General features: G+C 58.4%; 1 protein-coding gene across 2 annotated transcripts in view; it reads right to left on the bottom strand.

Annotated features, from left to right (window-relative positions):
- Positions 1–12,546, bottom strand: part of SLC66A2 (solute carrier family 66 member 2) — a 51,877-nt gene extending 39,331 nt beyond the window's left edge. Inside the window, exons 1-3 of one of the 2 annotated variants that reach the window (XM_080820848.1) lie at positions 12,488–12,546; positions 11,705–12,048; positions 4,194–4,327 (exon numbers count right to left, since the gene is read on the bottom strand). In XM_080820848.1, coding sequence (XP_080676974.1) covers positions 4,194–4,327; positions 11,705–11,907 — 337 coding nt within the window. In that variant the 5' untranslated portion in view covers positions 11,908–12,048; positions 12,488–12,546. The remainder of the gene's footprint in view (positions 1–4,193; positions 4,328–11,704; positions 12,049–12,487) is intronic. The other variant, XM_080820847.1, reaches the window with a different exon arrangement.
- Between the last annotated feature and the right edge of the window lie 1,090 nt (positions 12,547–13,636).

Below are 13,636 nucleotides of genomic sequence, written 5' to 3'. Positions count from 1 at the left end.
GCTTAGCTCTCGACTCTGCGTTCCCCGCACACTCCTGGGCCGTCAGCCCCCGGCCAAGCGTGGGGTCGCACCACCCACGAGCCCGCGGACCGAGCCACCTGTTGTAATGGCACACAGGCCACACGGAGGGACAGGAGGGAGGGAGGGAGAGCCTGCAGAGGAGACACAACCAGAGGGCGCCTGGGCAGCTCCGCTGGGTAAGCGTCTGACTTCGGCTCAGGTCATGATCCTGGGGTTGTGGGATCAAGCCCCACATTGGGCTCCCTGCTCCGCGGGGAGCCTATTTCCCCTCTGCTGCTTAATCATTCTAACAAACCAAAATAATCTCAAAAAAAAAAAAAAAAAAGAAAAGAAAGAAAAAAAGAGAGACCGTCAGCTGATCACAGCGCACAGCCTGTAACCTGACCCCAGCTCGAGGAGATAAATCAGCCCGAAATGAGGAAGGGACGAGGCATCTGGAAACTTGCACGGCAACTGTGTCCTAGATAACTAAGGAACTCATTTTTTATGGCTGATAATGGCATGAGAGTATTTTTTTAAAGTCCTTCTCTTTTAGAGATACATTGTGAACTATTCACAAACAGGGTATGTCAGGAATTTCCTTCAAAAACTGCAGGGGGGCGACGAGAACAGGGCCTCGGGGAGACCACACCTCTCCCCGGGTCTGAAGATGTCTCACGTTCTCCAAATAAAACATGACAGGTGAGAAGGAAAAACACGGCACGGAAGACACCCGGAACTCCACTCCCGCGGTGGGTAAACAGAGCGTCTCCGGAAGACGTCTTCCTGAAACGCCTGCGTCTGGCCGCCCTCGGAGGCCAAAGCCACCTCCAGGACCCACACCCCAGCCCAACCAGAGTCTGAGCAAGGCCACAGAAGGAGCCCCCAGGGGAAGGAGACATTTTTAAAAATGTGAGCCTCATTTTGAAATACTCCCAATTCTGTGACAGGAGACAAACTGCAGAAGTGTCCCAGAGTCCACAGATGTCACCTCTGGGTGGCTGGATGGGAAGCTACTGGCTTTCACTTCATACTCCTCTCTCCTCCCCCAAAATGTCGACTACGAGCATGTACAGCTCCTTCTGACCAGACAGCAAATTACATATTTAATTGTGTAAGTAACCTGCTTTTTCTCTTTTGATTCCATTTCTTTTTTTAATCTTAACTTCCAAGATGAACCAGTACCTTCAAAATTAAAAACCTCTATAAAACACAGGTATAAAACATTTAAGTTGTTATTATTTGTTTAGGCTTTCTATCCTCTGAGAACGCTGAAACAGGGCTATTAAAGATCTCCTTCCTGAAATACTTGAGGTGTGCACGGCAGCCTCCTCAGGCAACCCCAACGCCCCAGCAGAAAACCGCCAGGAAGTGAGGGCCGCCTGCCTTCCAAGGGGAGGCCCCCGGCACCGCGGTCAGGGGACCTTAGCACTTCCAGCCTGAACTGGTCGGTGCTTCCGTCCCCCACCTTCCCCCTTCGGGAGAGGACAGGAGAGAAAACCACGCGTCATTAAAAAGTTTCCCTTAGGAGTGTGCTGGGTATCTCAGAGGAGACACAAAAACACATAAATCTCACGGATTCAAGAATTAGAGACGGACCGCACTAACCCTCCCACACATCCTGCTGTGCTCTCCCATGCGGAGTTTGGGGATGGGCTCTCCACCTGAGGCTGTCTGCCCCCCACCGCCCCGCGAGGAGCCCAGGGCTCAGGAGACACGGTCCGTCCTCTGCCAGCGCGGAACTGCAGCGAGGGGGCCGGCCGGGCAGGGACGGGCCGGGGGGGGGGGGGCCTGCTGTTCCGAGAGGCGAGGTCAAAGCCCACCAGAGCGGTGAGGTTGGGGGAGGAGCAGAGGGAGAAGCAGACTCCCCACAGAGCAGGGGGCCTGATGCGGGCTGGACCCCGGGACCCCGGGGGTCACGACCTCAGCCGAAGGCAGACGACGCCAGGGGCCCCTCCGTTCTTCCACCTTTAACTCACTTGCATCTTTGAATCTGAAGTGCGGTTCCCTTGGACAGCAGGTAGCAGAACTCACAAAAAATTCGTCCTGGCAATGATGCCCTTTGATTTGAGCTGTTTAATTCGTTCAAATTTAATGTTATTTTGATGTGTTTGGGTTTGTGTCTGCTGCTCTCCCTTCCTGCCGTGTGTCCCTGAGGCTGAGCTCCCCGTGTCCCTGCCCTGCCAGCCTCCGAGGTACTTTCCGCTCCTGCCCCTCCCCCACGGCCAGAGCCGGAACCACTTCTTCCTCAAGTCCCCCCTGGCCCTGTCCTCTCTTCTCTTCTACTCTAAGGGCCTCTGCCGACATCAGGCCCGCCCAGGCAGTCCAGGGCAACCCCCGGGGAGGCCTCAGCGCTCATCACCCCTGCAGCCCCCACACCACCTGACATGGCCCCTCACAGGCTCCCAGGTGTGGACGTGCGTGGGCTCCGTTCATCCGCTCATCCCAGAGAGGCCTCTTGTTAAAGTTCACACTGTAGCCCTATCCCTGGAAGCTGGGATTCACTACTTTAACTCGATCCCTTCTAATCAACCAGAATTAAAGACAGTCCTTGTGGAAGAATTTACACACAACACTAGCAGTCAAGACAGAACGACAGAGAACTGCGGCGCCAAAGGGCCGTGGGAAGAGGCCCCACTCCCTGCTCCCGAGGTCTGCCCCTGCCCTCAGCCGCACCTGTGCCTCTGGCCACCTGCCGGTGACTCCAGGAAGCGAGACAGCGGGTGCGGGCAGCCAACAGCCTGTCTTTCAAGCAGGGCACAGAAGGGTGACTCTAGGACTCCTCCATGGCCTGGAGGCCCGCGCCCCTGCTGTATCTGGCGCGCCACCCATCACAGCCTCGCACTATTTCCAACAAGATCATGAAACCTGGTCTCACGTTTCAGAGTGAGACGGGAACACTGAGCAACTGTGGGGCCCAAGCGTCTTCTCCTGCCTTTCGTCCTTCCCTGGGGGAGCGGACACACTACTGACCACCCCCCACCCTCTCCCCACAGGGGTGGGCGCAGACCCGGGGCCATACTGAAGGCGAGGTTCGCAGATGGGGGGGAGGGGAGCCGGGCCAGCCCCTCACCCCCTAAGGGCTGCGTGGCCCGAGAAGCCCTGCTCTTAGGCAGGACCCACAGTACTACGAGCACAGCCTCAGCTGTGAACAGTGAGAGCCGAGAACAGATTGCAGAGAAGTTAATGGGGGAGAGAGAACAAAGCCGCAACAGAAGCAGACCGTGGGGGCCTCCTGAGTGACACGAACCGGTCCGGGCCGCCCGGCAGCGCTGGAGGCTGACCTATTTAAAGACTGAAACTGGCAAACCTTCATCGCTAAAAACAGAAGCTACCAGGGGAAAGGATCTGCTCTGATGGAGAGAAAGTAACCATCAGGACAAAACAGCAGCAGGACCTCAAGTCCCCAGGAGCCGAACAGTCCCGCAAAAACACTTCGCTAAGCAACAGCTGAGATGAAACACGCGCTTCAGACAAAGTCAAACGAGAGCTGCCTCCCATCTAGTAACTGGAAGAAAACCAGCAGTAAAGCACTGACAACGCTTCCAGATGTTCACACACAGAACATCAGCCCAGAAGGAGCTTTTTCAAAGGAAAAGGCAAAAACAAGAAGTATTTTCTATTTTCTGAGCCACAAAGTCACGAAGCAGCGTGGGCTGAGCGTGTCATTCGTCCTGCCCGACGCGCAGACCCCGCGGGTCCGCTCCAGGTGACCCCCCCGCCGGCCCCACGGGAGCGGGACGTCAGGTGAACGGTTACCAGGCACGAGAAGCTCCCAGTGTTAGCGCCGAGCCGCAGCTACACGGTAACCGAACGGGCATGTGGGAGGCGCCGGCACCACACGCAGGAAAAACCGCCGTGGGGCAAATCCCCCTCTGAGCCGACCGTGCCAGAGAAGAGACCGAAGCGTATGTCCTACCCCAATCAGAACCCTCAGGTACCAGCCACGGTGCAGAGGAACACGTCAAGATTACTTCATAACTTGCCCACCTTCCAGGGAAGGAACGACCCCGTGTTAAGGGAACATGCGGCACACGGGAAACACGGACGTCGGGCACGCGTCGCCGAGCCCGGGGTGAACCGCGCACGGCTCCGGCAACACGGAGTGGCCCCTGCCTCGCCCGCGCACACGGGGTGAGTTCTGCTTGTTGACCGAGTGCTTTGTTCCCAAAGCCGCAGATCAGATCACCAACCTGCAAAGAAACGGCGCTTTACGTTCAGCTCATTTGTGACGCGGACTTCGGTGCAGAGCTTCAACATCAGTAACATGGTCAAGATCATGACTATGCTCTGCCAGAGAAGCGGCGACTCAAAGTGCCTTCCAAACCTGGGGAGGGAAAGAGACCACGGTGTCAGGAGGGCCCCCGGGCACCAGGGGCCTCACCGCCTCTCCCTGCCCGGGCCCCCGCCACAGCCCCCGTGGCCACCTCCCGAGCAGCCCCAGACGGACTCGCACATGCGTCACAGCCGCAGGCCCGAACCCCTGGGCCTCCAGGCTCCTCGGGGAGACACAGCAGGGTGGGCAGGGGCTAGGAGCACTCAGGGACGGCAGGACCGGGGACCAAGACGCCCCCTCTGCAGGGGCACCTCTCAGAACGACGGAAAGGGCTGCCACGCTCCCCTCCCTGGGACCCACGATGAGGGTGGGACGGGCCTCCCGGGTTCCCTCACCACGGCCAGACGTCCCGCGGACAGAGGCCCCAGCCTCCCATGAAGCCCAGTTTCTAGAGCACCTGATTCCCTGGGAAGACTCCCACCAGAGTCCAGGAACGGCAGGAAGTCCTGCCTCCTGCCTGGGCTGAGTGGGGCCGGAAGGCCAGAGCAGTGGCGGACCAGGGAACCCCCCGTCGCGCCCACCAGAGAAGAGGAGGAGGCAGCTGAGGGCACAACCTCCCACTCCTCACCTGAGGCCCTGACTCCCCCCATCCAGGCTTCGCTGCCCACTCTCCTCTAACCCCCCAGGCTGCCCGGCTCTCATGCCCTTCCTGCCGATGTCTTCCTGGTGGTGGAGTGTCACCAGCTGAGCCATAAGCTCGTGGAGGTGAGACCCTCGATCTAGTAACCAGCACGAGCTGGGCCCGTCAGCAGACCCCAAACCCCAGGGGCGGAGAACAGCAGCGCCGCCCTCCGTGCACCGGCTAGGGGGTCTCTGCCGTGGCCACGAGGATCAGTGTTGACCCAGGCCCATCTCTAAGGCCAGGCCTGGACAGGGCAGTCCTTGAAGCCCCAACCCCAATTCCAGCCCAGCTATCAGGGAGCAGGAATCCCGCTAGGTCTGGCTGCATCATGGCCTGAGGGCAGCTCCAAAACTTGAACCGCTGTCAACCCTTTGAGTCAAGAGACCCTCACGGCAGCCTGATTTCCCAGCTGATCGTGAAAAGAAGATGCGGAGAGAACCGCCCGCCCCCTCTCCACCGCCCTCTCCCTCGCTCTGGCCTGAGCCAACACCGTGCTCCCCGCAGAGAGCTGACCACTGAAGCCTGGCAGGGGCGCCCCCACGACACAGAGCTGGGTCAGAGCTCCCGGCGGGGCACGGGCCTGGGCTCCCCCACACCTGCCAACACCAAACCAATGAGAAATCAAGACAAAAACTCAGCTCTCGGCCTGTCTCGAAGGCCAAGATTAGCTCTCCCGGCCGAGGAGCACGCCTATGAGAGGTGCGCCGACGCAGCAAGAAAATCTCCCTACGCGGTCGAGAAAATAGGCGGCTCCTTCGCACAGAGACACTGACTCTGGCCCCTGCTCCAGCACGAGGCAGCTTCTCGAAGATCGAGTCTGGGGCACGCACCGCCCTGCCGGTGTCCTAGCCAACCCGCGCACCTCTCCGGAGAGGACGCCTCGGCCCAGGGTCTGCCCGGTCAGCGTGAGTTGGCCCAGCAGCGGAGAGCAGGCCACCAGCCTGCAGGAGGTCCAGCCACCAGGAATAGCCACACAGTCCCTGGGAAGTGGGGAACCATGACACCAGTTCCAGCACCAGCACTCTGCACGGTTTCTGAGGTTAAGGCCTGGCCCGTGTCCTCGGAGCGAAGGACAGAGCAGTCTGGGGTCACAAAACCTCAGGCCTGCACCCCTTGGGCCCCAGGGGAACCAGGACACAGGTAGGACAACTCCATCACCACGAGATTACTCCTGCCTCCCCAGGAAATGTCACCTGGGCTCACCTGGGATCCTGCTGCTTCGTCTGGACCCCTCCTTCAGGAGAGGAGCTGAAATGCTAAATGGTCGGAGCAAGAAGGGGCTGATGAGCAGACCTGAGGGAAGAGAAGGTGCAGCAAGAAAGGGCCGATGGAGGGGTGCCGGGGGGCTCAGCGGGTTAAAGCCTCTGCCTTCGGCTCGGGTCACGATATCAGGGTCCCGGGATCGAGCCCCGCATCGGGCTCCCTGCTCGGCGGGGAGCCTGCTTCCTCCTTTCCCTCTCTGTCTGCCTCTCTGCCTACTTGTGATCTCTGTCTGTCAAATAAATAAAATCTTTAAAAAAAAAAAAAAAAGGAAAGAAACGGCCGATGGGCCCTGGAGCTTTCAAAGCCAGTGGCACAGACCGCAGGAACCACAGACTCCGCTCCAGGCTGGTTCCACAGCCCTCGAACCTGGACCTCTGGGCCTCGTCTCTTCCGTAAAGGGAAGCTATTACCCCAAAGGCCATTAAGAACATTTCTAGTCCTTTCTAGGAACTGGATCCCGCTGGTTACCCAGCTGGCCCCAAGGGTCACCTCCTCTATAGGTGAAGGTCAGACAAGGGGACAGCAAAAGTCCAATGTCAGCCTAGGGAGACAGGAAATGCTTCCTTCCGGAGCAGGCGGGAAGAACCCCAGTAAAGCAGGGTATTCTGGGGCTCCTCACACCAAGCTAACTGCCAGTTATGAGGCTGAAGATGTGCAATTTGGGGCATTATGTGAGAAAGGCCACTTTTATTTTTTAAATTCTCAACAGAAACAACGACTAGAAAAACTGTGGGCAAAGAAATCAAGGTTTGCACTTTCCCTTAAACCCTACACCAAAAACGGACTCCAGATGAACTCAGTATTTACAATAAAAACAAAACCATCTAAAGTGAAGTGAGAGGGAGCAGAAGTGAATATTTAACTGATTTTGGAAAGACAGGGTAAGCAAGACACAAAATTTTAAAAAGCACAACTTTTGACGAGCAATATGCAAAAGACAAAGTAAATATGAAATGAGGTTCAATGTCATTAGTAACTTTTAGAGGCTAATTAAAATAGAAAGATACCATTTTTTACTTATCAAATTGGTTAAGCTTTTTCTTCCTTTAAAACTAAGAACTAAACTGACAGAGATGTCAGCACTTTGTCCTCTCCTGCCTGAGAATGTGTGTTGGCACAACTTCTTCTTAGGGCAGATGATGGGCCAGCCCACCCGATGAGTGAAGGGTGTGCTGCTCAGATAAGCCAGTCTGAAGGGTTTGTCTTTCCCCCTAGGAAGATACACACTTCAGAGAAGAGACAAGGTTTCACCAAGTCTGAGCAAAAGTTTCTACGCGGGACACCTCATGTCTTCCAAGTAGCAGAAAAGCTCCAGTAGAAAGAAGTTGTCTATCTCCTTCCCTGTGTCACACTGACTGCTACACCCTTAGCTGAATGTTACTGTGTGCCCAACAGGGCCACATCTGATACAATGTGAGCACGACTGAGGTATGAGGCTGGCTGTGTCTGATACAATGTTACCGTATCTACTGTGGTCACAACACTCGCTGTGTCTCTGATACAATGTTACCGTATGTAATACAGTCTTATTACATCTCTGACAGGGTGTTGCCCCCTCTCTAGTGTTCCCTTATTTCTGATACAATGTCACTGCATCTCTGATACAATGTTCTTAAACATCTAACACATTACCATCTCTGTTACAGTGTTTTCACCCAATAGGAAGGGAGCTTGGGAACCAGCCCTGTGAACACAGAAGGCTCGGGCTGGAAGGTCCTGTGACACCGGCCCTGCACCCTGGCCTCCTGCGCCTCCTTCTGCCCCTCTCTACAGAATCACAAGTCTGCAAACATCAGTCATGAGGCATCATTTAGCCCTTCGCCTGGCTTCTCCTGACGCCACTCTTCTGAGTCAAAATACTATCCATAAGCATTTCATAGAATATAACCTGCTGAACGCTAGTTCTGCAAAAGGATGATAAGAATTGTAAGAAATAAAGGTGCTAGAGAGGGCACCTGGGTGGCTCAGTCCGTTAAGCATCTGCCTTTGGCTCAGATCAAGATCTCGGGGTCCCGGGATTGAGTCCCACATCAGAGGGGGAACTCAGCTTGGAGGGAGTCTGCTTCTCTCTCCCCCTCTGCACTCATGCTCTCTCTCAAATTCTCAAAAAAAAAAAAAAGTTTTAAAATTAAAAAAAAAAAAAAAGGAAGGCACTAGAGTTCCACAAGTTTTAGAAAACCCAGTGTTGGGGCACCTGAGTGGCTCAGCAGGTTAAAGCCTCTGCCTTCGGCTCAGGTCATGATCTCAGGGTCCGGGGATCGAGCCCCACATCAGGCTCTCTGCTCGGCGGGGAGACTGTTTCCCTCTCTGTCTTTGCCTGCTTCTCTGCCTGCTTGTGATCTCTCTCTCTCTCTCTGTCAAATAAATAAATAAAATCTTAAAATAAAAACGTTTAAAAAAGAAAATGAAAAAAAAGAAAACCCAGGGTTTACCCAGCTCAGTCCACCTCTGCCGCACAACTGCAAGCCACTCACAACCCTCACACCACAAATCCGCAGGGGTCTTCCCAGACCAGAGTTCAAGGACTGTGGTCTCAGCCGGCTTTGGGAAACACCAAGTCCAGCCCTGGTCTGGTACAGACACAGCTTCCGTCTCCCCCAGAGCCTGCCACAACCCATGTTGTGTACAAGGCACTTCTGCTAACGTGCAAACCCCACGGCATCCGGACCAGGGTCTGGAACGCAGGAAACCCTCCAACACCTGCTAACGCACGGGCTGCTGCTAACCCAAGAAGGCTGGAGGACCCAGGAGTGGGGGCTTCAGAGGCTCCGGAGAAGAAATACAAGGGAGGATGCGCACCCCCCTCTGAGGAGTGGGGCCTCGGACTTGGTGGGCAGAGAAGCCCACACGACTCCCCGTCCTGGACAGAGCTCAGCCCGTCTGCCGGGCTTCACTGTGAACGCAAGGACTGTCCTACGTGAAATGCAGGAAAAGCACACCCCTAGGCCAGAGACGCTCTGGAGGAGGGACCAGTGCCCTCGGCCAGCCTTGCTTCTGCCCCGCACACTGCTGCAGCCTCCTGCCATGTGGGCTGAGGGCAGCCCTGTGTGTTCCAATGTCACCACAGAACCACTCCGGTGACCCAGGACAGCGCAGGGTGCTGACTCTGGGAAAGGACCAGTTGGATGGATAGAAACAGACTTGCCAGCGGATGAAGTTTAGAAGCCCACGGTTGAGAAGCCCAGTGCCCCATTAGGAGAGCTCCAGACTCTGCTTCCCAAAGTCTCAGGCCCTGGAGTGGGGACAGGACTCCCAGCCCAAATGCCAGTTAAACCCAGAAGCCCTGAGACTTGGCACTCGAGAAATTCGTGTAATTTCTGACTTCTCTAAACCAGCTATTTGGACGTACATTAGCTATTCTATCCTCTTTTTGCAATTGCGAAGGAGAAGCATACTAGGAAGAGATCTCTCGACTGATCTTTCTCCCCATCGGGCAAAAGCCAATGTCAGGCACCCCCCCCCCCAGTGCAAGAGAAAACTTGTTCCACAACCTGAGCCTGGGAGACCCCTGAATGACCCTCCAGTGCACTCGGGATTAACAATGGTGTCAGATACAATTATATTTCAGGACCTGCTTCTGTTCAACCTCAGACTTGATTAAAGCCATTTTATTTTTTTATTTTTTTTAAGATTTTATTTGTTTATTTGACAGACAGAGATCACAAGTAGACAGAGAGGCAGGCAGAGAGAGAGGGGGGGGAAGCAAGCTCCCCGCTGAGCAGAGAGCCCGATGCGGGGCTCGATCCCAGGACCCTGAGATCATGACCTGAGCCGAAGGCAGAGGCTTAACCCACTGAGCCACCCAGGTGCCCCCTAAAGCCATTTTAGAAAAAGAAGCCACATGTCACCGTGAAGCAAGTGATCTCTGCCCCCAACTGAAGAAAAAGGAGGAATCTTCAAAATGTGCGTTTTCAACTTGTGCCAAAGGAACAAATAAGCACCCATGAGCCCTCCTTCCAAAGTAGCCTCCTAACCCAGAGACACACCTGGGGATGTGGCAAATTCTCCCGGTAGGGGCTGACTTCCTGGCTCACCTTGTAAAAGCCCCAGACAAGGGCAAAACTAACACACAGTGAAAATAAATCAAAGGTAGCCTGGGGCCTGGCACCACTGGATGGCCCCATCCTGGATGGAACACAGAGGAGAGAGCACACCTCTGGACTCAGAAAACTCCTATCTGGGTTGTGATGATGATGGGAGGGGGACGTTGTCAAAACTCGTCGAACTGTGAACTTATGATGGGCAGTTTTATTTAATGTAAATCATACCTCCATAAAGTTGACTTAAAAATGAATTTGCAGGAGGCACCTGGGTGGCTCAGTCAGTTAAGCGGCCGCCTTCAGCTCGGGTCATGATCCCAGGGTCCTGGGATCGAGCCCCACGTCGGGCTCCCTGCTCAGCTGAGAGCCTGCTTCCCCCTCTCCCTCTGCTGTCCTCTCTGCCTACTTATGTTCTGTCTGTCAGATAAATAAAATCTTAAAAAAAAAAAAAAAAAAGCAAACAACCACGTTGTTTCGGGAGGAACCCGAAGCAGAGCTCCAGACCCCAGTCGCCTGGAGCCCTTGTCCCACCTCCGCACTCAGCCGTCCTCCCGGGCAGGCTGAGCAACCTGTCTTACTATCTGTGTGGACAGTCAAGAAGAAAGTTCCAGACCTCTTCCGTCTTAGAACGAGGCTGTAATGGGGCACCTGGGTGGCTCTGTCTGTTAAGCACCTGACGGCACTCAGGTCACGAGATCAAGCCCCATACCGGGCTCTGCGCCGGTCAAGCAGCCTGCTTAATAGTCTCCTGTCCCTCTGCCCCTTCTCCAACTGCCCCCTCTTCCTCTCTTTAAAGGAAAAAAAGGTGGTCATGAGACACCATTTCATCTCCTCTAAAACTGCCCCCTCCCAGACACGCCTGGCTTTAGCAACTGTTAAAATCAACCTCACACTTCCTCGCCAGAACGCGACCGACAGTAAGAGCAAGCGGCACTGGGACGGGCAAGGAAAACACAGTCTGTCAAGGGGCATCCAGAAAGTCGCCCTTCCTACCAGAACGACCAACACGACACACACCAGACAAGGCTGAGGGGACGGCCCTCCCCGCGCCCAGCCCCTGAGCTCTTCCCCGCAGGGCTCCAACGATCCCTCCTGAGGGGCTCTGGGGCCGCGGGAGGCCCTTCCCCCAGCTCGTCACTTTCGGTCAGTCTCAGCTTCTTCTTCGTTCCCTCTTTCCTCGCTCCTGCCCCCATGCAATCCTGAGGGGAGGAACCGAGTGCAAGGACCTCGCCCAGCACCCAGCCGTCCGGGGGGACATCTCTCACCAGCTGCGAGCGCCACGAGATGAAAACGAAGGCTGAGACTCTCCACTCCAGTCCCCCATTTCTCCTGGAAACGATCGCATGCGACCGGCCAGCTCCTGCCACCACCCCCACCGCACCCCAGAACCCCCAAAGAGAAAGCCGTCTCCCTGGAAGCAGCCCGCAGAAAGCCCCAACTTACCAGAAGAGGATCCGTAAAATATTAGCCACCAGGAGCACCAGACACACGTAGGTGGAGAAGCCCTCAGCGTTCTGAGTCCTCCGGATGTCCCTGTACTGCGGGATATAGGGCACGACCCCTCCGAAGACCATGGCCCCGGCTGCCCCCCAGGAAACCAGCTGGTGCAAGGGGACCAAAAGCCAGTCCAAGCCTTCCGCTCCCATCCCGAACACCTGCGCCGCCCCGCCCGCCGACGGAAGTCCGCCCGGCCCAGGGCCCCTCTGCTCTCACGGGCTCCCGGATGGCGCGCGGCCGGTCACCCCCACATCGCGGCTGCTGCCCCGGCGACCCTCCGCCATCCGAGCCTGGCGGGAGAGAAGAGGTGAGAACTGCGAGCCCGGGCACCGCGGGGGCTCACGGCCGGGGCACCCCCGCCCACGCCCGAGCCCCCGCGAGCCCTCCGCGCGCGAGCCGACCCCCGCGGGGGAACAGAGGCGCCGGGCGCACGGCGGGGCGCGCGGGCCCGGGGCGGGGGGGGGGGCTCGGCCGGGGCGGGGCGGGGCGCGCTCGGGCCGGGGCGAGCACGCCGAGGCCGGGGCGAGCGCGCTCGGAGGAAGGGAGGCCGGCGGGACGCGCGGCCGGGCGGGGGCGGGGACGGGGGCGGGGGCCGCGCGCTCGGGCCGGGGGGCTCCGTCCCGGGACCCGCCGCCCGCGCCGATCCCCGAGCGGCGACCCCGGGGCGGGCGGCCCTCCCGCTGCGTCCGCGTCCACGCGCGGCCCGCGGACCCGGAGCCCGATCCTTACCCGCGGCGGCCGCGCCCGCGCCGGCCCCGCCCGGTCTGTCCTGCGTCCTCCGTCCGTCTGTCCGTCCCAGCGCCGCAGCCCCGCCTCCGCGCGGCGTCACAATGCGGAGCCCCGCCCGCCCGGGCGCCGGGTCCTAGAGCGCAGCGGACAGCCGGGGAGGGGTCGGACGTCGGGGGCGCGCGGGCGACGTCGCTCCGCCCGCTCGCCCGGGCTGGGGTCAGGAAGCACCTCCCCGGCGAGGCCGCGCCTCCGGAGCCCGGGACCCACGTGGGCGCGTCCGCACCTGCGCCGGGCAAGGGGCCCTGTGGACGCGGCGCGCCCCCGAGAGCGGAGGACCCGCTCCTGCCTCTGGCCGAGGTCTGCGCGCGGCCCGGAGCCCTCCTCCCCTGGGGCCCCCTCTCGTGGGGACCGGGGCGGCGTCCGCGCCCCGCAGGTCGTGCCTGAGCGCCCCCAGGGGACCCCCGCTGTCCTTCCACGGCCGCGTATTCTGACGGGGGGGGGGCTCCCCTTCCCGAGGGGCAGGCCGAGCCCGGAGCAGCAGGTGTCAGAGGCTAACCTGGTCCCGGGTGAGGCCGAGGGGCCGCCCTTCTGGGGAACCAGGCCCAGGGTGTCCCTTAGGGCGGGAGCCGGGGCTGCCTGCCGCCGAGTGTCCCCACGCTGTAACTTGCCAGGTGCTCCGGGCTTAACCTGAAGCCCGCAGTCCCGGGAGGTGGACTCACGGGGTGCCCGCTGACCCATAAAGAAACAGGAGTTCCGGAGTTCCCTGACCGAGGGGAGCCCCGGGGCCTCCAGAAGGTGCTCCGGACATGGATGCTGGTGGGTGGGCGAGCGCGAAGCCCACGGCCAGGTGGGATGGTGGGGCACTGAGGACACTTGGGAGAAGCCAGCCGGCCCCGTGTGCCCAGCGCCCTTGCGGGCGGACTCGGGGTGGAGCCGACCAACTGCAGAGCCCCAGGGCTCTGTCCGCGGCGCAGCGGCCCTCACGCTCCCGTCTCCACTCCGGCAGACCTGAGACACCCCAAAAGGGAATGAGTGGGTGAGAAAGGATGGTCCTGGGGCCTCACACCTGGCTGGCCAGCTTCCCGCTCCAAGGTGTGGCCTGCCCTCCTTCCTACCAGGTAGGTCTCAGAGAAATCATGGAAGAGCTCC

Source organism: Martes martes (assembly GCF_963455335.1).
Source record: "Martes martes genome assembly, chromosome: 13".
In the NCBI taxonomy this organism is placed as follows: domain Eukaryota; kingdom Metazoa; phylum Chordata; class Mammalia; order Carnivora; family Mustelidae; genus Martes; species Martes martes.
The sequence above is the reverse complement of the archived record's forward strand: the minus strand, read 5'-3'. Positions and strand labels throughout refer to the sequence as shown.